The sequence below is a fragment of the Equus asinus genome, chromosome 6, assembly GCF_041296235.1.
Source record: "Equus asinus isolate D_3611 breed Donkey chromosome 6, EquAss-T2T_v2, whole genome shotgun sequence".
In the NCBI taxonomy this organism is placed as follows: Eukaryota; Metazoa; Chordata; class Mammalia; order Perissodactyla; family Equidae; genus Equus; species Equus asinus.
Genome location: NC_091795.1, coordinates 14,920,761 through 14,945,097, shown reverse-complemented (window position 1 = coordinate 14,945,097; position 24,337 = coordinate 14,920,761). Strand labels below are relative to the sequence as shown.

General features: G+C 36.0%; 1 protein-coding gene across 2 annotated transcripts in view; it reads left to right on the top strand.

The window, feature by feature from the left end:
- Positions 1-24,337, top strand: part of EIF5B (eukaryotic translation initiation factor 5B) — an 80,250-nt gene that overhangs the window by 8,662 nt on the left and 47,251 nt on the right. For both annotated transcript variants that reach the window (XM_044772979.2, XM_044772978.2), the window contains exons 2-8: positions 16,152-16,277; positions 16,379-16,463; positions 17,133-17,808; positions 19,358-19,569; positions 19,976-20,126; positions 23,025-23,123; positions 23,609-23,698. In XM_044772979.2, coding sequence (XP_044628914.1) covers positions 16,152-16,277; positions 16,379-16,463; positions 17,133-17,808; positions 19,358-19,569; positions 19,976-20,126; positions 23,025-23,123; positions 23,609-23,698 — 1,439 coding nt within the window. The remainder of the gene's footprint in view (positions 1-16,151; positions 16,278-16,378; positions 16,464-17,132; positions 17,809-19,357; positions 19,570-19,975; positions 20,127-23,024; positions 23,124-23,608; positions 23,699-24,337) is intronic.

The window sequence follows — 24,337 nt, the reverse complement described above, 5'->3', positions numbered from 1 at the left end:
CTGACCTTTTGTGTCTAGGTTCTTGTACTTAGCACAATCTTTTCAAGGTTCATCCATGTTGTAGAAGGTATCGGTACTTCATTTTGTTTTTATGGCTGATTAATATTCCATTGTGTGTGTGTGTGTATATATACACCACATAATGTTTATCCATTTATCCGATGATGAACATCTCAGTTGTTTTCCACTTTTTGTGAATAGTGCTGCTATGAACATTTGTGTACGGGTGTTTGTATGAGTCCTGGTTTTCAAGTCTTTTTGAGTTCATGCCTAGGAGTGGAATCGGCAGGTCATATGGTAATTCTATGTTTAACTTTTTGAGGAACACCAGACTTTTCTACAGCAGCGGCACCATTTTACACTCCCACCAGCAATGTACAAGGGTTCCCATTTGTTCATATCTTTGCCAATGCTTTTGTTCCTTTTCTTTTTTTAAATAGCCATCCTAGTGAGTGAAGTGGTGTCTCATTGTGGTTTTGGTTGGCATTTCACTGATTACTAATGATACTGAACATCTTATGTTCTTGCTGGCCATTTGTATATCTTCTTTGCGCATATGTGCGAGTCCTTTGCTCATTTTTAAATTGATTTGTTTCTCTTTTTGTTGAGTTGTAAGAGTTCTTTATATATTCTGAATACTTAACCCTTATCTGATACATGGTTTGTAATTATTTTCTCCCATTATGTGGTTTGTGTTTTCATTGTCTTGTTATTGTCCTTTTTTTATAAAAGTGTTTAATTTTGGTGAAATCTAATTTATGTATTTTGTTGTTGTTTGTAATTTTGATGTTGTAGCTAAGAATCTATTGCCAAGTCCAAGATCATGAAGATTCACCTTTATATTTTCTTCTTAAGAGTTTTATTGTTTTAGCTCTTACATTTAGGTCTTTAACTCATTTTGAGTTAATTTTTGTATGTGGTGTGAGGTAGGAGTCCAACTCCATGCTTTTATATGTGGATATCTAGTCCCAACACCATTTGTTGAAGAGACTGTTTCTTTCCCTGTTGATTGGTGCTGTCAAGTCAATTGACCATAAATGAATGGATTTATTTCTGGACTTTTGATTTTATTCCTGTAGTCTTTATGTTTATCCTTGTACAAGTACCATATTGTTTGGATTACTGTAGGGTTAAATGAAAGTTTTCAAATACATACAAAAGTAGAATAGTTTAATGAACACACGTGTCCATCAGTTAGCTTCAAATATTATCGATTTGTGGATGACCTTGTTTCCTCTATACCCTGCCCACTCTCTTCCTCCCTTTCCCATTATTTTGAAACAACTCCAGACATACATAAATACTTTAGGAGGTTAATAGTCTATTATAAGAAAGACTTACATCTTAAATTTTAAAGAGTGGTGCATTTTCATTCATTTGGGAAATTCACATACGGTTGAATGCTTATTTGTGTTAGGTAAGTGAAATGTCATTGTACTTTTCTCTCAGTGGGATTTTTAAACTGGTGTTTGAATTTGTTTCAAAAAATTCAATTTGGAAGTTTTACTATGATCAAAAGTACAGTAAACTTCTATGATGAGACTGGTGAGCCTTGCTTTTTGTATGAAAGTTGTGGTTGCCATTCCAGAACAGGGTTTTTTCTTTAATAGATCCTGTTAGGAATGTGTTACATTTCCTGCTGGTTGGTAGCTGTAGAAGGTACAGAGGTGAATTGGGCATACAAAAAGGAGTCTTCTGTTCTCAAAAGATCTTATATTTTAGTACATATAGCAAATAGACGTATGCACAGATAATACAGTGAGCAGATGAAGGGAGAACATGGAGTTTAGGTTAAGTATGGGAGTACCACCCTCAAGATTTCAGATTTGCTTCCTAAAGTTATTATATGTGTGTCTTTCAAATCCATTTCTAATTAAATCGGCCATCAGAGGAGAGCAGGCCAGATTGGAACAAGAGTGCTGTATGTTCTTAGCTCTTGAATACCAAGGGTTGTTAATAAGGAGTACCTGAGATCTTCACTTGCTTTTCTGTTGCCTAATAATTCTGTACACAGGTGCAGCCAGACCATTCTAATGATGCTGTCGTTCTGCAAGTTGATTATTGAGAAGTACCCTCTCCTGAGAGTAGGTACCTGCATCAAAAATTGTTACTATTTATTTGGTTATGCCAGGCGCTATACATAGTAAATTAGGTGAGAATAATCCTTTAACAGTGATTAAGAACCAGAGTTGCTACTACAGAATACAAAAACTACAAGTGAGTTCACTTTGAGTCAGCGCTGAAAGTGCTCAATTTGATCAACAATTTTTTCTTTTTTTAAGCTTGGCACCAGAGCTAACAACTCTTGCCAATCTTTTTTTTTTTTTCCCTGCTTTTTCTCCCCAAATCCCCCCAGTACATAGTTGTATATTTTAGTTGTGGGTCCTTCCAGTTGTGGCATGTGGGATGCTGCCTCAGCGTGGCCTGACGAGCGGTGCCAGGTCCGGGCCCAGGATCTGAACCGGCGAAACCCTGGGCCGCCGAAGCGGAGCACATGGACTTAACCACTCCACCACGGGGTTGGCCCCTGATTAACTATTTTATAACATAGTATCCTTTCTTAAGGTGTTGAGAATGGTTGCCTAAATGATCAATATTACCTACATATTTCTACAGGCATAATACTAGGTATAAACTTGTATCTCTTATGCGATTATGAAACCCCAAATAATCATATCAAATAGTAACAAATATAAAATTTTTAAAGTTCAAACTTGCAGTATTAACATGAAGGATGTTACTATTTTGTTGATCCTAAGTCAGTGCTTCTCAAACTTTAATGTGTATTTGATTCACGTTTGGATCTTGTTAAACTAGAGATTTTGATTCAGTAAATCTGGGGTGGGACCTGAGATTATTCATTTCTAACAAGTTGGTGCTGATGCAGCTTATCCTAGAAGTTTTCTTTGAGTAGCAGGATCTAAATGGCCATTTCATTGAGAATGTGTTGCCTCCTATAGTGGATTTCTTAGAGTTTGGCATGCCCATACTAGGAAGGGCTCAATTTTTCTTATTGGTTTTTTTCAATTTGACCTAATGATTTTGAGCTTTGCATTATAGCGCCTTGTCTTGGCAAAAAAATTTAATTTACGTATAATTCTGCTTCTGATCTTTCTCATCGACGTGAAACAAGTTAGTGGAGGTTTGTAAACAAAACCTTGGGATGGTGTACTTTGACAGTAGACTGTGATAAGCCAGCCATCCATATGGTTCATGGTATGTTTGTCTTAAATCTTTATTATCAAATTAAAGTTACAAACAAACAGAAAAAAGTTACTGGGGAGAATTTTCAGGCTTCCAAAATCACCCACAACTGTGCATTTCACCCCCCTGCCCCGCCCCGCCATTGAGAGTACTAACTCTAATTTGAAAAAGTTGCCCTAGACTGATTTTATAGTTAGATGTATTGGAATTTATGTGTATGAACTTAGATTATATATATTTGGAGATCTACAAGGTGATGCTTGGGCTTGCTGTTGTATTCTTGTCACTTAAACATATCTGGTATTTAGAAGGTGGAGAATTAGGCTGAACTGAAGGTAACAAGATACGTTCTGTTTCCATTGCGTTGTAAAGTGTAAGTAGCAGTATAGTTTCATATCCTTTTTAAAGGTGTCAAGTCTTAGTTCATAAGGAAATTGTAGGCTGGAAGGTCCTTTTTTTTGTTTGAGACATAATAGGTAGCTCTGAATTTATTAATGGATTGTAGTACTTTAGATAGAACTCCATTGAAGGAGTGGGGAGTGAGAACTGTTGGGGTCAGTGGTTGTGCAAGTGGTGGGAGCTAGAGAGGAGCAATGACTACTGATCTTTTCCCTCTTTTGTCTTGTTTTTTCCTCTTTGCATATGTAACTATTGGTGATCCAGGAGTGCTGAGTAAGAAGAGACAGGTTGGAGGGAATGAGATGCCAAAAGGCATCCTATGGAGAAGGCAGTACTGGATTTCTCTGTTCCCTTTATTGTTACTGGGACTACTGGGGTATAGTTAGGGGTAAAGAATGGGATTCCTCCTTATGCTTTTCCTCTTGTTTGCTCTTGTTGATAAAAGAGTGTTTGGGGGGAGGAGCAGAAACCAAAGTAAAGTGAAAACGGGTAGCAACAGGGTTAGGCATGTCTGTTCCTTCCCTCAGTGCTTGGAGAGTACAGGCAATTTATATTTGTCAATTTAGGGGTGGGGAGAGAGGAAGGAATAGTGTGGTTTGGATTTTACCTCCTTCCATCCACATGATTTGCATTTTTATAGGCCTGAGTATTGATTAGGAATAGGAAAAAATATATGGGTGCTCTGGTTATTATTGTATCATAACAAGTTATCCCAAACATAGTGGCTTAAAACAACAAAAATCATCATTTCTCTTGGTTCTGAGGGTTGACTGGCCTCAGTTAGGTGGGTCTCGCTTGTCCCATGTAGTGGCTGTGATGGAGTCATCTTAAAGGTTTCCTCCCTCACTTCTGGTGGTTGACAGTGGCTGTTGGTTGGAACCTCTGCTGGAACACCCATGTTTAACCTCCCTTATGTGATCTAGATGTCCTCATTAGCTTGGCAGTGAATATTCAAGTGCCAGATTAAGGCCTGGACCCAGAAACTATCATCATTTCTGCCATATTCAATTTCTCAAACAGTCACACAACCCCGCACTAGAGGGGAGGGGACATAGGCCCCCTCTTCCACCCCCCCCCCCCCCCCCCCCACCTCTCAGAGTGTCAGAGAAATTTCGAGCCAGGTTGTAAACCCTCCACAGGCATTAGTGAGGAGGGGTTGGTAGGAGAGAATCTTAGGAAGCTTGGAGATTTTGAATTGTGGAATAATTTGTGAAGGAGTTGGGTTTCCTATGTTCTTATCAAACTTTAGACAACTTTTCAGTGGAAGATGCCTGTCATTAAATGAAATTTGCCAAGTTTGGAAGTGAGAAGAGATTTGCACATAAGATTTTTTTTTTTTTGCTTCTTTACAGTGAACATTTTTTATATCGTAACATTTTTATAGCATTTTTAATGTTATGTGTCTTTAAAAGCCTTAACCTCAGAATGAAGTGTGTCTTATTTTTTACTTTTGTATGATTGTTATTTACTTGTTCCAGAAAGTCAGATACCAAAGTTGAGTACATGCCTGCGCACAAAATTAATAAAGAAATACCATGTTTTAAAAGGATTCCTTCGTAGTAACTTCATTTTAGTTACACATTACATTGTGTAATAGAAATTAGGGTATTAGAAAAATATAGATTTATTTTTGTTTATGAAAATAGGTAAATAATTTATATTAGATTTACATAATTTTAACCTTAACCTTTCAGTAAACTGATAAATGAATTCTGTAACTTTTCAGTTGTTTTTATGGTATTACTAGAAATTCAAGTTAACACGTTTATTTTTTTCTGAAGTGTAATTGACGTAAAATAAAATTCACAAATTTTAAGTGTGCAGTCGATGAGTTTTGTTAAATGCATACAGTTATATGTCCTTTACCAATCATACTTTACTATACTCTATAGTATTTTCTTTAACCCAAAAAGTTAAAAAGTTTCCTCATGACGCTTTGTAGGCAATCCTCTCTCCCTACAACTGGCTTTTGCCAGAAATCACTGTAATTTTTCCCTTTTTGGGGGTCACTGTAGTTTTCCCTTTTCTAAAATTTCATATAAATAGAATCATAGAGTATGTAGCCTTTATTGGCTAGCCAGGTTTCACTTAACATAGTACTTTTTTTTTTTTCCTCTAAGATTGGCACCTGGGCTAACAACCGTTGCCAATCTTTTTTTTCCTGCTTTATCTCCCCAAACCCCTCCCGTACACAGTTGTATATCTTAGTTGCAGGTCCTTCTAGTTGTGGGATGTGGGACGCTGCCTCAACATGGCCTGATGAGCGGTGCCATGTCCGCGCCCAGGATCTGAACCCTGGGCCGCCGCAGCGGAGCGCGCGAACTTAACCACTCGGCCACGGAGCCAGCCCCAACATAGTACTTTTAAGAGTCATCCGTGTTGGTGTAACATTAATTCTTTCCTTTTATCAGTGAGTAGTATCCCATTGTGTAGATAGATGCCAATTTGTTTATAAATTATCTGGTAGATGGATATATGGGTTGTTTCCAGCTTTTTGCGATTATGAATAAAGCTGCTATGAACATTTGAGTACAAGTATTTGTGTGGACATATGTTTTCATTTCTCTTAGGTAAATACCTAGGAGTGGGATTGCTGGGTCATATGGTAAGTGTGTATGTTTAACTTTAAGAAACTGCCAAACTGTCTCTTCCAAAGTGGCTGTGCCATTTTTGCATTCCCTCTAGGGATGTGTTCCAGTTGTTCCACATCCTCTCTCAACACTTAGTATTATCAGTCTGTAATTCTGGTGACTGTGTAGTAGCATCTCATTGTGGTTTTAATTTACATTTCCTTATTAGTTAGTGATATTGACCATCCTCTCATGTGTTTATTTGCCAGTCCTGTATCTCATTTGGTTGTGTCTGTTCAAATCATTTGCCCATTTTAAAAATTATGTTAATATTGGATTTTAGTTCTTTATATAATATAGATAAATCTTTTCCTTCATCAGATATATGTATTGCAAAAGTTTTTTTTCTCAGTTTGTGGCTTGGCTTTTCATTTTATCAGTGTTTCTTTTGATTAAACTTTTAAGATAATTGTAGGTTCACATGCAATTGTAAGAAATAATATAGAGAGATCCCTGTACCTTTTACCCAGTTTCTCCCAATGGTAACATGCTGCGGAACTATACAATTGAAACCTGGATATTGACACTGATATAGTTCACTGATCGTATTCACATTTCCCAGTTTCACTGGTGTACACGTGCGTGTGTGTGTTTAGTGCTATACAGTGTTATCACATGTAGCTTTGTATCTTCACAACCACAGTCAATACAGAACATCACTGCCAGGATCCCTTATATTGTCCATTTGTAACCTTCTCATCTCCTTGCTGTACACTTCCCCTTCTCCACCCGTCCTTAACTTCTGGTAACCATGAATCAGTTCTACATTTCTAAAATTTTTTCTTTTCAAATTGTTATTATAAATGGGTTCATGTTTGTTTGGGTCTTGGCTTCTTTCCATTGAGCTTAATTCTCTTGAGATCTATCCCAGTTGTTGCATGTATCCATAGTTCATTCTGTTTTATTGCTGAATAGTATTCCATGGAGTGGGAATAGACCACTGTTTTATTTAACCATTCACCCATTAAAGGACATGTGGGTTATTCTAGTTTTTGGCTGTTGCAAATGAAGCTACTACAAACATTTGTCTACCAGCTTCTGCATGAGATAAATTGTTATTACTCAGGGATAAATGCGCATGAGTGCGATTGCTGAGTCATATGGTAAGTACATTTAAGGAAGCGACTGTTTTCTAGAGTGGTTATTTCCAGTTTACATCTCCACCAGCAGTGTATGTGTGATCCAGATTCTCTACATCCTCACCAACATTGGTTATTACCACTGTTTTTTGGAGGGAGGGCATTCTGATTGGTGTGTAATGTTATCTCATTGTGATTTTAATTTGCGTTTCCCAAATGGCTAATGATGTGAAACATCCTTTATTTCCTATCTGTAAATGCTCTTCAGTAAAATTACTTTCGTGTCTTTTGTACATTTTCTAATTGAATTGCTTGGATTTTTACTATTGAGTTTTGAATGTTCTTCATGTATTCTGCATACTAGTCCTTTTTCATATACGTGGTTTGTAAATATTTTCTCTCTGTGGCTTGTTTTTTCATTGCTTTCACATGGTCTTCCTGCACAGCAAAAATTTTTTAATTTTGATGAAGTCCGGTTTTGGGGAGATCTTTTAATTTCAAGTCTTAAAAACTCCTTGCTTAGTGCTAGATCCCAAAGAGTTTCATTTTCTTTTTTTTCCTAAAAGGTTATACTTTTACGGTTTTCATTTAGGTCTGTCATGTAACCTGAGTTCATTTTTGTAGTAGTAGTGAGGTTGGAGTTCATTTTTTTTGTAGGTATGGATGTCCATTTTCTCTGTCATCGTTTGTTGAAAAGGCTGTCTTTCTTTCCTCCCTTGAATTGCTTTTGCATCTTTGTCAAAAATCAGTTGGCTGTACTTCTGTGGGTGCTATTTTGAGGCTCTCTCATCTGTCCCCCTGCCCATACCACACAGTTTTGGTTATTGTAGCTATATATTTAATCTTGAAACCTGGTAAAATGATTTTTCTTATTTTATTCTTTTTTAAAAATTGTTTTAGCTATTCTGGTTCTTTTGGCTTTTCATATAAATTTTGGCTATGTCCCAAAAAACTTGCTGGAATTTTGATTGGAATTGCCTTAAACTTGAATGTCATTTTTGGGGAGAATTGACATGTTTACTGTATTGAATCTTCTAGTCCATGAACTTGGTATATTTCTCCATTTTATTTAGGTTGTCTTGGATTTCTTTCATCAGCATTTTGTAATTTTCAGCATAGAAGTCCTATACACGTTTTGTTAGATTTATACCAAAGTATATTATTTCCTTTGGAATGATTTTAAATTATATGGTGGGTTTTTTCCCCCTCAGGCTTTTAAAATAAACTATTTTTTAGAAGTTTTAGATTTACAGAAAAATTATGAGGAAAATACACAGCCGTATGCCTCACAACCAGTTTTCCTGTTATTAACATCTTATGTTAGCATAGGACATGTATTGTAATTAAGGAATTAATATGTCATTAACTAGAGTACATATATTGTGTAGATTTCTTTAGTTTTTACCTACTGTCCTATATATCTGATCCTATACAAGATACCACATTACATGTAGTAGTTGTTTCTCCTTGGACTCCTCATCTGTGATAGTGTCTCAGATTTTAACATATCACTGATGTTGACTTTGATCACCTGGCTGAGGTAGTGTTTCTCAGGCTTTTACACTGGAAAGTTACTCTCTTCTCCCTTTTTCCATGCTGTACTTTTTGGAAGGAAATCACTCTGTGCAGCCCACACTTAAGAAGTGGAAAATTATGTTGTGTCTCCATTAGAGTGGAGTGTCTGCATAATTTATTTAGAATTCTTCTGCATGGGAGATTTGCCTCATCCCCATTTATTTATTTAATCTTTTGTCTGTATCAGTATGGGCTTATAAATAATATTTTATACTTAGGTTTATAATTTAATACTATGTTCATTTATTGTTCTAATTAACAGATTAATTTGTTGCTCCTATTGGCCATTGAGAGCTCTTTCATTTGGCTAGTATCTTCCTTTGGTTATATACTCATCACTGTGTTTGTGGAAGACGTCGAGGGTGGCGAGGGGTCAGAGGGGGAGATGGGTTAATCACTTCCTTACTTTCTGGCATTACAAGATGCTGCAGGCTTATTGTGTCTATATCTTGCCCGCATCCTAGAATCAGCCATTTGGTAGTCTCACTGGCAATTGATATTGTCCACTTTTTGTATTTTAGCCATTCCGATAGCTGTATAGTGCTGTCTCCTTTTTTTAATTTGCATTTTCCTAGTGACAAATTATGTTGAGCTTTTATTTGGTCAGGTGACTGTTAAAATCTTTACCCATATTTTAATTGGATTCTTATCCTTGAATTATAGGAGGTTTTTTGGTATATTTTGGATACAAGTCCTTTAGCCAGTAGTGTTGTGCAAATATTTTCTCCTACTGCGTAGTTTGTGTTTTCGTTTTCTTATCAGTATGCAGAGCAGAAGGGTTTTTTTTAAAGATTTTATTTATTTTTTATTTGTCCTTCTTCTTCCCAAAGCCCCCCAGTACATAGTTGTGTATTTTAGTTGTGGGTCCTTCTAGTTGTGGCATGTGGGACACCACCTCAGCATGGCTTGATGAGCGGTGTGAGGTCAGTGCCCAGGATCCGAACTGGTGAAACTCTGAGCTGCGGAAGCAGAGCATGCGAACCTAACCACTTGGCCTGGAGGCCAACTCAGAGCAGAAGTTTTTAATTTTAATTAAGTCTAAATTATCGTTTTTTGTTTCATGGGTTTTGCCTTTGTTTTTGTTTTTTTAATCTTAAATCTCATTGCCAAACCCAAGGTCTACAAATTGTGCAGCTTGGTTCCTTTTGTGTGTGTGTGTGTGTGTGGACAACCAAATCTTCCAGCAGCGAATGTTGAAAGGACTATCCTTTCTCCATTGAATTGCGTTTGCTCCTTTGTTAGAGATCAAATAACAGTATTTGTGTGGGTCTGTTTGTATTGAGCTGTCTGTTCTCTTGCATTGATCCACTTGTCTGTTCTTTCACCAATATTCCACTGTCTTGACGGTAGCTTTCTAGTAAGTTTTGAAGTGGAGTAATGCATCCTCCAACTTTGTTGTTCTTCAGTATTGTGTCAACTATTGTAGGTCTTTTGCTTTTCCATTTAAGTCGTAGAATCAGTTTGTCTACAAAATGTTTTTTTGTGGCTTTGGGAATGCATTGAATCTGTATATCAGGGTGGGAAGAATTGATATCTTAGCAATATTGAGTCTTCCAATTCATGAACATGGGTCACCTTTCTCTTTGTTTAGATCTTGCTCTCTATTTCTTGTTTGCTGAGTGTTTTTGTATGAATAGGTGTTGGATTTTGTAAATGCATTTTCTGTATCAATTGATAGGATCATATAATTTTTTTCCTTTAGCCTGTTGATGTGGTTGATAACATTGCTTTTTCATATGTTGAACCCAACCTTGCATTCCTTGAATAAATTCCACTTGGTCAAGGTGTATAATTTTTGTATGTGGCTGGATTTGGTTTGATAGTATTTTGTTAAGAATATTTGCAATACATAAAAATATTCATCTGTACTTTTCTTGTGATGTCTTTGTCTAGTTTTGTTATCAGGATAATATTGGCCTCAATGTTCCCTTGTCTCTCTCTTTTTGGAAGAATTTGTGAAGGATTGATGATGTTAATTCTTTAAGTGTTTTGTAGAATTCATCAGTGAAGTCATCTGGGCCTGGGCTTTTCTTAATGGGAAGTTTCTAAATTAATAACTCAATCATTTAACTTATCATAGATATATTCAGATTTTCTACTACTTCTTGAATCACTTTTAGTAATTTGTCTTCTAGGAATTCATCCATTTTATCTAAGTTATCTAATTTGTTGGCCTACAGTATTTCATATTCTAAACTTGCATTTCTGGAGTAAATCCCATTTGGACATAGTGCATAATTCATTTTATGCATTGTTGGATTTAATTTGCTAATATATTTTTGTTGAGGATTTTTACATCTGTTCATGAGATTTATTAGTAGTTTTCCTTTCTTACACTGCTTTTGGTTGTGGTTTTGGTTTTGTATTGGGGTAATGCTGGCCTCATAGAATGAGTTAGGAAGATTGCTTCTGTTTTCTAGAGATTGTGCAGAATTGCTATCATTTCCTCCTTAAATTTTTGCTATTCACCAGTAAAATTACCTGAGCCTAGTGCTTTCTTTTTTGGAAGGTTAATTAGTGACACAATTTGTTTACTAGATACAGGCCTTTTCAGGGATGAAATAGGGTATATCATTATAGATGTATATCAAAAGGATAAGAAGAAATACTATGAACAGTTCTATACACATAAATTTGATAACTTCGGTGGAATGGACTAATTTCTCAAAGTACAAACTGTCAAAACTCACCAAGATGAAATAGACAATTTGAATAGCTGTACACCTGTTAAGGAAATTGGATTCATAATTTAAAATGTCCTGAAAAATAAATCTCCAGACTCTGATGGTTTTACTGGAGATTTCTGCTAAATGTTTAAACAAGAATTAACACCAGTTCTGTATAATCATTTCCAGAAAATAGGAGACCTTGCTCAATGTTTTTATGAAACTGGTATTACCCTCATATCAAGGCCCAAGATAATACATAGAAAAAAGAAAACTATAAACCGATATTCTCATGAATACAGATAGCAGAAGTTGCTAATGAAATATAGACTTGAGTACCAGAAGGTCTTAGCATTATATAAAAAGAAACAAACACCATCACTAAGTGGAGTAAATTTAGGGAATGCAAGACATGTTCAATATTCAGAAATCAATCAATGTAATCTACCATATTAAAAGGTTAAAGAAGGAAAATTACATGATTACACCAATAGATGCAGAAAGCTTTTGACAAAACTCATCACCCATTCATGATAAAAACTCAGAAAACGAGGAATAGAGGAAAACTTCTTAACTTGACAAAGAATATCTACCAAAAAATCTACAGCTGACATATTTAGATGCTTTCCCCCGACACTGGGAACAAAGCAAGGATGTCCACTATCGCCACTACTGTTCAGTATAGCACTAGTTCTAGCTAATGCGATAAGAGAAAAGAAACGAAAGGCATACAGATCAGAGAGAAATAAAACTGCTCTTATATGCAAACATCATGTATCTAGAAAATCTTGAATCTATTATAAAATCTTAGAACTAATAAGTGAGTTCAACAAGGTTGCAGTATACCAGATCAACATAAAAAGTTTCAGTCACATTTCTGCATGTTAGTAATGAGCATGTAGAAACTGAGATCGGTTGAAGTTAAATACTAGTTTTGTGAAAATTACAAACCACTGATAAAAGAAATCAAAGAAGATATAAATAAGTGAAAAAACATACTGTGTTCATGGATTGAGAGACTCAATATAATAAAGATGTCAGTTCTCTTCAAATTCATTTGCAGTTAACACAACTTGTATTAAAATTCCAGCAAGATTTTTATTCTAAAATTTATTTTAAAGTCAAGAGAGTTAAGAATAGATAAAACAATTCTGATAAGAATAAAGGGGGGAAGGTATCACTCTACCTGATTTCAAGACAATATAGCTACATTAATCATGACAGTCTGTTAGTGTCAGAGACAAAGACACTAGATCAGTAGATCAGAACAGAGAACTCAGAAATAGCCCAATACAAGCACAGCTGAGTGATTTTTGACAAAGGCACAAAAGCAATTCAATGTAGGGTGGATAGTCTAAAATGTTGCTGAAGCAGTTGGCTACCCATAGGCAAAAAATAAAGATCAAAATGAATCACAGATTTAAATATCAAACATTAAAGTACACAACTTTTAGAAGATAACGTAGGTAAGTCTTCAGGACCTAGGACTTAATGAAAAGTTATTGGTCATGACACCAATAGCATGGTCCATAAAGAAAAAGCTTGATAAATGATAACTCATGAAAATTCAGAATGCTTCATTTGATAAAAACTGTTGAGTGGATGAAAAGACAAGCTAAAGACTGGAAGAATATATCTGTAAACCACATATCTGACCAGTGACTCATATACAGAACATATAAAGAGTTCTCAAAACTCAGCATTAAAAGAAAATCCAATTAGAAAATGGGCAAAAGATAGGCAGAGACATTTCACTGAATAGTATATATGAATGGCAAATACACACATGAAAAAGTGTTTAACTTCACTAGTCTTTAAGGAAATGAAGACTATGATGAGATATCACTACACATCTATTAGGACAGCTTAAACGAAAAGTAACCATAATACCAAATAGTGTCTGGGATGTAAAAAAAAATGAATGTCTCTATACATTGTTGGTGTGAATATTAAACTCTAAAGCCACTTTAGAAAATAGCTTGTTTCTTAAACCACACATACAGTATTTTTAATGGCTTCATTTTTTAAGGCCATTAAGTTGTAACAATTTTTCTATCTTGATGATGGAGGAATGTGGCATATGAAAACACTGAGTTGAATATAGTAGAAAATTGCCTTTTATTTCTGTAACTCATGTTGTATATCATTGATATATTTTCTAGCTATGTTTGAATTTTTCTAACAATTTTCAGAAACTTATTTCCCATTTTCTAGGAAAGTAGTACAGTTCTGATGTTAGATTTGGGCTTGAGTTCCTGGTATGCTACTTTCTATCTGGGCAACCTTTTGTAAATTGTTTATCGTCTTTAAACTTAACTTCATAGAGTTGTTATGAGGATTAAATGATGTAATATATAGTATGTCTAGCGGTTGGTCAGTACAATGCCTGATAAACAACAAGCACTCAAAAACTGTTAATTTTTTATTCCTAGCCAGAAGAAGCCTTTCAGACTCAACAGCATGCAAATATAGTCCTATATACTGTTATTTTAGGGTGTTAATGAATACTCTGGAAATGTAGCCAATCACATGCTGTTTTGATTAGATGAATATAGTTTAAATGAGGGCTGGCAAGTTTTTGGAAGTGAAATGCCAAGCTTCAGTCATTAACCACCTTCCCATCTCACTCTGTTCTCAGAAGCTGCTGTAATGTGAAATAGTGGCAGAGATGCCCTTGAAGATACTGCTGGCTGATGCTGGGCCAGACTTAGGTTTCTGTTACTTCATGAGAATCATCTGTGATTCTTCTCTCCTCCTTTCTGTATACATTTAGTTGGTCGCTTAAGTGTTGCTACTTGATCCCCTTAATATATATCTGACTCACATCTTCATCTTGCCTGCCACTCTTGCAAGTAAGGTGTTCATCATTTCTCATTGCACTTAACTATAAAAGCTCCCTAACCAGTTAGTCTTCCTGCTTCCTAACCAGTTGGGATTTTGCCCTCCCGCTCATACCAGAGGTAGCTTTCTAAAATGCAAATTTGATTGTCAGCAAGATTAAGAGCTCTGACTATGGAATAGAACTCCTGGGTTCAGATCCCATCTCTGCCTTCTGTGATCCTGGGCAGATTCTCTGTGCCTTAGTTTCTTCATTTATAAAGAAAAGAGTAACTTCAAATCTGACCCACAGTCACCTGGAAAGATTGCTAGAAATACACTGCCTTGCTCCCCCTCCTCAGTTTCTGGTTCCCTAGATTTGGGGTGGGGTCAAGAAATCCATTGCTTACAAAAAGTTTCTCTGTTGATTCAGGTGCTCTTTTATGAGTCCTCCTGAGGACAGTGCACTTTATTCCCTGTAGATTTTTGTCCTCATTGTGTCTGATATGCACACCCCCTTTGCCTAGCTAACTCCTGTTCCACCTCTTTCACTACTTGGTTCCAGGCTTCTCCTCTGCTAGGAAACATCTGACTTTCTCATTTTGGATTTGGTGCTCTAGGAAGTCACCACCAGTGCAGCAGTTCAGTGTTCTGTGATCCTCCTCAAATACACTGGCTAAGATATAGGACAAAAGGAACGTTTCACTTCTGGCCAACTATTTGTATAAGCATTAGATTCCCTTACTTCATGGCACTTACCATTTTGCAATTCCTGCTTTACTGGCTTCTATTAAGCTTCTTGAGAATCCTGTCCTCAAATGCCTTGTTATATAATCTTAAAATTATATTTATCATATAATTAAAAGTTATTCTCTTTAGAAAGTCTTTTTGCTGAAATGAATCATCTTTATAACAAGGTGTCCATCAGTGGAGGCATGTTACATGAGATCTTTGTTTTCTCATTCCGTCATTTATTTGGATTCATCCACCTTTTCTACTTACACATCTCAGACTGACTGGTCTCCTTGGTTTTCTGTAGGTTTTAGCTGGAAGTTAGTTTGGTTTTCTCCACATGATATTGGTAGATGAGGACATTGTGGGATGGAACCGGAAACAAAACCAGGAATGTCAAAGATTGTGAGCAGATTTGGTTCTGGATTTTGGGGTGTTTTATATGTTTTTAGTGAATCATTCCTAATTCATCTAGGTTTGGATGTGTGGTCATGTTTTGTTCAAGGCATTCAAACTTTGTGCATCTTAATTTTCCCATTGGTAAAATGAGATAGTAGACGAGGTGATCTCTAAAGTTCCTTCCAGCTCTAAAATCTCTGGTATTCCAGGCAAAAATGGATAGGTGTCCAAATATTTAGATATTGTTATTAATAATCAAGTACTAAGGCTTGTTTTATCTTTTAAGTTCTCTTCATTTTATAAATAACTCCATTTAGACACAGACACAAAAAATTTTAGTATCAACGAAAGTTAATTTCCTTTTCTTGATTACCTAGATTTTTTTCCTGGAGCTCTTCATCATAGGTCTTTCTGATTTGAGTGTTTCTCAGAAACTTTATTGAGTCAGATGCAGGGAATCTGATGAGTAGCTATAACCCAACAGTGTCATGGAAAGAACTTGACAAATGATTTTTCTCACTGGGCTGCTAATGCATGAAGAAGGCTAAAATGGTAAAAAAAAAAAAAAAAAAAAAAAAAAATTATCTGTAAGTGAATGTGGTAGATTATTTTTGTCTTGAGTAACGTTTATATCTTTGTTTCCATTTAAGTGCCAAAGATGATGCTGATCTTGATGCCTTGGCTGCAGAAATAGAAGGAGCTGGTGCTGCCAAGGAACAGGAACCTCAAAAGTCAAAGGGGAAAAAGAAAAAGGAGAAAAAAAGGCAAGACTTTGAGTAAGTATATTTTAAATATATTTGATTTTTATTAGCTTTGGGACTTGATTCACTTATTAAACTAATCCATTGCCTCAAAATGTATTTTAATCCTTTTCTAGTGAAGATGATATCCTGAAAGAACTGGAAGAATTGTCTTGGGAAGCTCAAGGCATCAAAGCTGACAGAGAAGCTGCTGCAGTAAAGGTGAAAGACCGATCCGGTTACCATTCATGCTTCTTAGTGCCAGTTGTACGGAGCTGCTTTTGGAAAGTTTCAGCAATGTGTATATAGTTAGTTAAAGTTTCTATAAATTCTAATGTCAAAGAAGGAAAACAATTTTTAGGAGAGAATGTGTTTTAGAACCTCCAAAAGATATAAACTTATTTTATTTGGGAATCCAAATATGTGGTATTTTGTGGTATGTTGTCTGTTCATAAAATTGGTACATTTGGATATACAGCGTTTCCCATCTTCACCTCCAATTTTCTATATTCTTTCTTTTTCGTTCTTTGAATTTGGATAAACCTCAAAGTAATGGAAAAGCAGTAGATATTTTTTCTTCTTTTAATTTCCTCCTTAGGCTTTGTGCATCATCTGAAGAAGGTAGTAAATGTGGACTGGTGGTTGGTTAGTCCTTGATTCAGTGCACCTGGGTTCTGAAGTGTACAGTGAATGTGAGATGTGCCTGAGGCCTTGGCTAGCTTTTGGTACTTGGTTGAATTTTATGTTCTTGTAAAAAGGACCTTATTTTGAAATTACTTTGAGAATTGTTTCTTTGTGTAGTTAATGAAGTACATGACTCTGAGGAGTCTCAATTATTTTAAAAAATAAAACATAACTCTCTTAATATATCTAACAATGGAAATTTTTTAGCCAACAGAAAATAATGAAGAAGAATCCACCTCAAAACAAGATAAAAAAAAGAAAGGACAGAAAGGCAAAAAACAAAGTTTTGATGATAATGATAGTGAAGAGTTGGAAGATAAAGATTCAAAATCAAAAAAGACTGCAAAACCAAAAGTGGAAACGTGCTCTGGGAGTGATGATGATGATGATTTCAATAAACTTTCTAAAAAAGCTAAAGGGAAAGCTCAGAAATCAAATAAAAAGTGGGATGGATCAGAAGAGGATGAGGATAACAGTAAAAGAATTAAAGAGCGTTCCAGAGTAAATTCTTCAGGTGAAAGTGGTGATGAATCAGATGAATTTTTGCAGTCTAGGAAAGGACAAAAAAAAAATCAAAAAAATAAGCCAGGTCCTAATGTGGAGAGTGGGAATGAAGAGGACGACTCCTCCTTCAAAATTAAGACAATGGCCCAAAAGAAGGCAGAAAAGAAAGAGCGTGAGAGAAAAAAGCGAGACGAAGAAAAGGCAAAACTGCGGAAGCTGAAAGAAAAAGAAGAGTTAGAAACTGGTAAAAAGGATCAGAGTAAACAAAAAGAATCTCAAAAGAAATCTGAAGAGGAAGCTGTAAAATCCAAAGTGACTCTTGATGCTGGAGCAGCCCCTGCCTCTGAAGAGAAAGGAGAGACTCCCACAGCCGCTGAAGGTTGGTAATGTTATCGAGGAAAGGACAAAAGGCTTGGATTCGTATTTAGTCTAAGTTTTGGTCATTATGTCCCAGTCACTTTATTTGTCCTTGGTTATAAAGGTACTTAATTGTAAGAATCCTTTTAAAAATTACATGTAAGTACTCTTTGAATTGATTTTTATTTTGAGCATTTTAGATATATCATATAAAATATCTTTCAAATGGTTTGCACACAGATTAGGACTTTTATAAAATAGCACTGAAAAACAGTTTTTTGCTGTTGATAAAGACTGGAAGTTGCCCAATGTAAAATCTGTTCTTCCTTTTGATAACTCAGTGTCACATAATATCTGAATTCTTTCCTGCTTTTAAAAATCCAGTTCAGTCTATGAAATAGAAAATAAAAACTAAAATAAGTTAAAATCTTCTAAGCAATAGTGAGCCATGTTTTTGTACCAGAACCAACTAACAATAAGCTTTCTGGTTAAGTTTCCCCCTCTTATTCAGAAAGAAAATAAAGATCAAATGATTGACATAGTTTTTCTTTAGACTCGAAAACATTTTTTTTTTTAATTTTCTTTTTCCTTCTTCCCAAAGCCCCCCAGTAGATAGTTGTATATTCTAGTTGTAGGTCCTTCTGGCTGTGCTGTGTGGGACACTGCCTCAGCATGGCTTCTTGAGTGGTGCTAGGTTTCAAACCGGCAAAACCCTGGGCTGCTGAACTGGAGCGTGCGAGCTTAACCACTCGGCCACGAGGCTGGCCCCGAGACTAGAAAACTTTTAATGGGAAAATTGACATAGGTTTTTTTTTTTTCCTTTTTCTCCCCAAAGCCCCCCGGTACATAGTTGTATATTCTTTTGTTGTGGGTCCTTCTAGTTGTGGCATGTGGGACGCTTCCTCAGTGTGGTTTGATGAGTGGTGCCATGTCCGTGCCCAGGATTCGAACCAACGAAACACTGGGCCGCCTGCAGCAGAGCGCGCGAACTTAACCACTCGGCCTCAGGGCCAGCCCCTTGACATAGGTTTTTTAACCACTCAAATTTTTATTATCTGGACATCTTTGAGGAGAAATACCATGAAAGTAGCTTCATAATCTTTAATTCCATATTGCTGTAGAGTTCTTGGAATATAATTATCTCCATTTTTGTATTTTTGTCCTCCTAATATACCCTCAAGGTGGTTTAGGCATCATTCTTGTCATCCCCATCTTAAAGAAGCAAAACGAACTACAGAAGTTAGGCAGGAATTCAGACATTGTGAATTAAAAGATACGTTAGAATACAGTATGTCTTCTCCCACTGACAGGATCCTCTTGTCTTCTTGCATCCTTCAGGACAACTCAGACCAACACCAGCATTGTAGGCTTTTAAGGAGGTGAACATTGAGTGTTTCTGAGCTGTTCTGGGTACTCAAGTTCCCAAGTGCTCAAGATGCCTTGATGAGACCCTAGCCTGCTGCTAGCATCAGCCTTGTCACATTATGGTCCTTGAATTCTGAGGTTTGTTCATCATTGCCTTGGGAAGTAACTTTCTTTGTTCTTTTAACTCTGCATCTGTTTTTTTGTAGATGATAATGAAGGAGACAAAAAGAAAAAAGATAAGAAGAAAAAGAAAGGAGAAAAGGAAGAGAAAGAGAAGAAAAAAGGACCTAGCAAAGCCACAGTTAAAGCTATGCAAGAAGCTCTGGCCAAACTTAAAGAAGAGGAAGAAAGACAGAAGAGAGAAGAGGAAGAACGTATAAAACGACTTGAAGAATTAGAAGCCAAGCGTAAAGAAGAGGTATGTTTTCATGAAGTTGCTGACATCAGCATTGTGTTTAACTTAAAATCTGTTCTCTATAAAATCTCTCTAACCTTCTAATTCTAAGAATTGCCTAGTTGTATGGTAATTCAGTTACATTATTGTTCTGATACAAATAATAAGATGAAAAGGTACAGAAAATCCTACCTTTATTTCCTCAGGTACAGACAGAAATTGCTTATATATTATTACCAACACATAGTTTACTCTCATGTAATATTAATTAGTAATCATTCTGTACAACATTTAAAATATTTTCATTTGGAGTCCTCTAACATAGTAGTTTACATATATCTTACGAGCTTTGAAGTTTGGGTTTTTTACATTTAAATTTTTTAATCCATTAACCTAATCCAATTTTTGTCTGATATGTACCTTTTTATAGGAAAGATTGGAACAAGAAAAAAGAGAAAGGAAAAAGCAAAAAGAAAAAGAAAGAAAAGAACGCTTGAAAAAAGAGGGGAAACTTTTAACTAAATCCCAGAGAGAAGCCAGAGCCAGAGCTGAAGCTACCCTTAAACTTCTACAAGCTCAGGGTGAGTAGTATTGTTAAGTAGCTGAACAATCTGGAAGCTTCTCTCGTGGTTGTACCTCTATAATCGTCAAAAGGAGAATGGAATCAGAAGGAGAATTCCTATGAAAATGCTATGAAAAAGTCCAATAAAAATGTAAGGAATAGTTGAGATAATTTTATTATTTAGGGTAGCTGACTTCTATACTGTGATAAAAAATTGATGTGTAAATGATAGTATGGATAGTATGTCTATAAATAAGGTTTTTTGTCCTCTGAAATAAACAAAAAACAGGGAATATAGTAAAATGAGTCCCCATGTACCCATCACTGCCTTAGTGTGAGACCATGTCAGTAACCCAACAGAGGTGAGAGGAACCTCTATTAGTAGTTTGTTACGGGAAAGGAGAGGAAGGATTGCAGTAGAGAGCCATTCCATTTGTAGTGCTCTCTCTCTTCTGGGATTTCACCATTACCTGTTAGACTAATGAAGATGTATTCTCCTCAGACTCAGTAACGTTACTTGCAAATCAGTTTTGACATTGGTTTGCTCTGCCGTGTCTTAATTTGACAAAATTTATTTATTTGCTCTATTTAGGAGAAAAATATTAGAACAGATGTTCAAAACTGGATAATAACAAACATGAATTCAAATATGAACAAATTACGGATTTGATATTAACGTTTTCATTTTGGATAAGTCACTTTTTAATTGAATCTTACCTTTTTTTTGGTAAGATTTTGTTTTTCTTTTTTCTCCCCAAAGCCCACCGGTACATAGTTGTATATTTTTAGTTGTGGGATATGGGACGCCGCCTCAGCATGCCCTGATGAGCTGTTCCATGTCCGGCCCAGGATTCGAACGGATGAAACCCTGGGCCGCCGGAGCACGGAAGCTTAACCTCTCGGCCACAGGGCCGGCCCCTGAATCTTGCTTTTATTTGCTTTTAACCAGCTGTGAAAGCTGGCCATATTGGCAAAAAATGGACTTATTAACTTCATTTTGTGATGGTAATGAAAACTTCTGTTATGCTTAGTTTGTTTTCTGTTTCTGCTGAACATGTTATCACAAATTTAGTGGCTTAAAACAACACAAATTTATTATCTTACCGTTCTGTAGATCTGACATGGGTCTCACTGGGCTAACGTGCCAGCAGGGCTACATTTGCTTCTGGAGTTTTTAGGAGAGAATCCATTTCTTTGTCTTCTTCTGGAGGCTACCCACGTTCCTTGGCTCATGACCCCTTTGTCCATCTTCAGAGCCACCCACCTTACGTCACTCTGACCATTTTTCCATAGTCGCATCTTCCTCTGACCTCAGCCTGTACCTCAGTGAAAGTTCTTCACTTATAGGAACTCATGTGATTAGATTGGGCTCACCTGGATAATCTAGGATGCTCTCTCCCATCTCCAGGTCCTTTTTGCGATGTTAGGTTACATATTCACATGTTCTGGGAATTAGGACATGGATATCTTGGGGGTGGGACGTTATTACCACACTTTAAAACCTATTTTTCATTTTATTTGTGGGTTCATTACCAATAAAATATTTATGAGTGTCATGTTTCACCGTATTTTTCTTTTTTTCTTTTTTAAAGATTGGCTCCTGAGCTAACAGCTGTTGCCAATCTTCTTTTTTTTCTCCCCAAATCCCCCCAGTACATACTTGTGTATATATATAAAGATAACTCAAAATTCGACGATAAGAAAACCAACAACCCTATTTAAAAATGGGCAAAAGATTTGAACAGTAGTCCTTAGTAGTTTGCAGAACAATTCATCGAGATACTACAAGCATGTGAAACAAATGCTCAACATCATTTGTCACTAGGGAAATTCAAGTTAAGACCACAATGAGATATCACTACACATTTGTTGGGATAAATAAATTAAAAAACAAAACAGCTGTCGTTACCAAATGCTGGCAAGGATGCAGAACAATTGAAACTCTCATCCATTACTGGTGGGAATGCAAAATTGTAAAGCCACTTTGGAAAACACTTGTCAGTTTCTTACAAAATTAAGTTCTAATGTCCATCATTCCCACTCCAAAATATTTACCGCAGAGAAATGTTGACACAAAAACCTGCATACAAATGTTCATAGCAGCTTTCTTCATAAATGTCAAAAACTAGAAAACTCAAATGTCCTTCAGCTGTCTGATGAATAAAGGAACTGTGGTACGCTATGTACAAGGAATGCTGTTCAGCAGTAAAAAGGAATGGAAGTATTAGTACATAGAGCAATGAGGATGACTCTTAAATCCATTATGATGACAACAGCCAGATTGTAAGGTTTCATTTCTGTGACATTTTGGAAAAATCAAATCTTTTGGAATGTAGAACAGATCAGTGATTGCTGGGGGCTAAGGATGTGAGTAGGATTTGATGACACAGAACAGCACAGGGTGATGAAATTGTTCTGCATCTTCATGGTGATGGTGGTTGCATATTCTGTGCATTTATTGAAAGTCATAGAACTGGACACCAAAAAAATGGAATTTTAATGTGTGTAAGTTTCAAAATACTTTATATAAAAAAGATTTGTGGGAGCTAGCCCAGTGGTGTAGTGGTTGAGGTTGCACGCTCTGCTTTGGTGGCATGGGGTTTGTGGATTTGGATCCCGGGCACAGACCTACACATTGCTCGTCAAGCCGTGCTGTGGTGGTGTCCCATATACAAAATAGAGGAACATTGGCAAAGATTAGTGATGATCTTCCTCAAGCAAAAAGAGGAAGATTGACAACAGATGTTAGCTCAGGGCCAGTATTCCTCACCCCCAAAATAAAGATTTGTCCACAAATGTTCTTTTGTATTTTGGAGTATGTATCTCCAAGGTGGATAAGATGTCATCTTTTTAGGTAGTATATTTTAGGTAACATGCAAATAATATCAACCTGAAGTTTTCCATTTTTATCCGTCAGGTGTTGAAGTGCCATCAAAAGACTCTTTGCCAAAGAAAAGACCAATTTATGAAGATAAAAAGAAGAAAAAAACACCACCACAGCTAGAAAATAAAGAAGGTTTGTATACAAAATGGCCTGTGATTTAGAAACAGTTTTGTTTGCCTTTTTCCCACAATCTTCAAAACAGAATGTCTTTTAAAAAGAAATCAACAAGTCAGAATCAGGTATTGAAACTTATTTCCTATACCTGTTTCTTATTGTTATCATTCTCAACTGATGCAAATGACAGGTTAATGGAAAAGCACTTTGAAAAATCTGAATCCTGCCTTATAAATAACTTAACTAAACTGAAAAGCACAACAATCATTCTTATTTTTTCTTTGTTTCCTTCTCAACCTTTTGTAATGTTATGTTCTATTCCTTGAACAGAAAGAAAAACCACTATTTCCTGTAAAATATAGGACTGATGTTTAAATGCTTTCTAAAGTTGCCAAAGAATTTAGTTTTGCACTTCTGGCTTTTATTCAGTACTTAACAGAGTATCTGACAGAAATTGTGCACTTGAAAAAGTATTGTTAACTTGGTTTCTGCCCTTTTTTCAGTGTCTGAACCAATAGAATTAAGTGCTGCTGTAGAAGTTGTGGAACAGGGAGTACCAGAAAAAGAAGAGACACCTCCTCCTGTTGAACCAGGCCAGTAGCACTGACTAATTAATTCCTGTTAAGTGGCACCGATGTGTCATAAGTTGTCTTCATTATCATTTGTTTGAGGAAACCAAATATCTGGCAGGATGGCCTTCTTTCTTCATAATTCTTTCTTTTCTCTCATCCATTTCTTTTTATTTCCACTGTGAAAAAGTGTGGAAGTGAGACTGCTTGTTCTTTTCAGTAGTGTCAGCAAAATGTTTTGTAGAGAGGGATAGAGGTCTTTGGATTTTCTCTGATGTTTTTATTTATGGGTCAGAAATCTTGAATGGTGCCAAGAAGACATGAAGTTCTTTATTTAATCTGTTAGAAGCAAATTGAAAGCATTTTTAATTAGAACTTTTGAAGAGTCATAAAAATTGTCATCTTATTCATAAATTATCTGTGTGTGTGTGTTTTGCGGTTGGAGACTATATATATATATATATATATATTTTTTTTTTTTTTTTAAGATATTGTTCTATTTGTGGAACTAGATGTTGATAGAACCAGAGGCTAGCTAAATGTGTTTGGTAGTAAAATCAAGAGACTCTTCAGTGTTTAAAGAGAGGAGTAGGAGTGGGAACAGCTTTAGAGAATATCAAGACTGACCTACACTCGTGACAGATATTATTGATACTTCCTTTT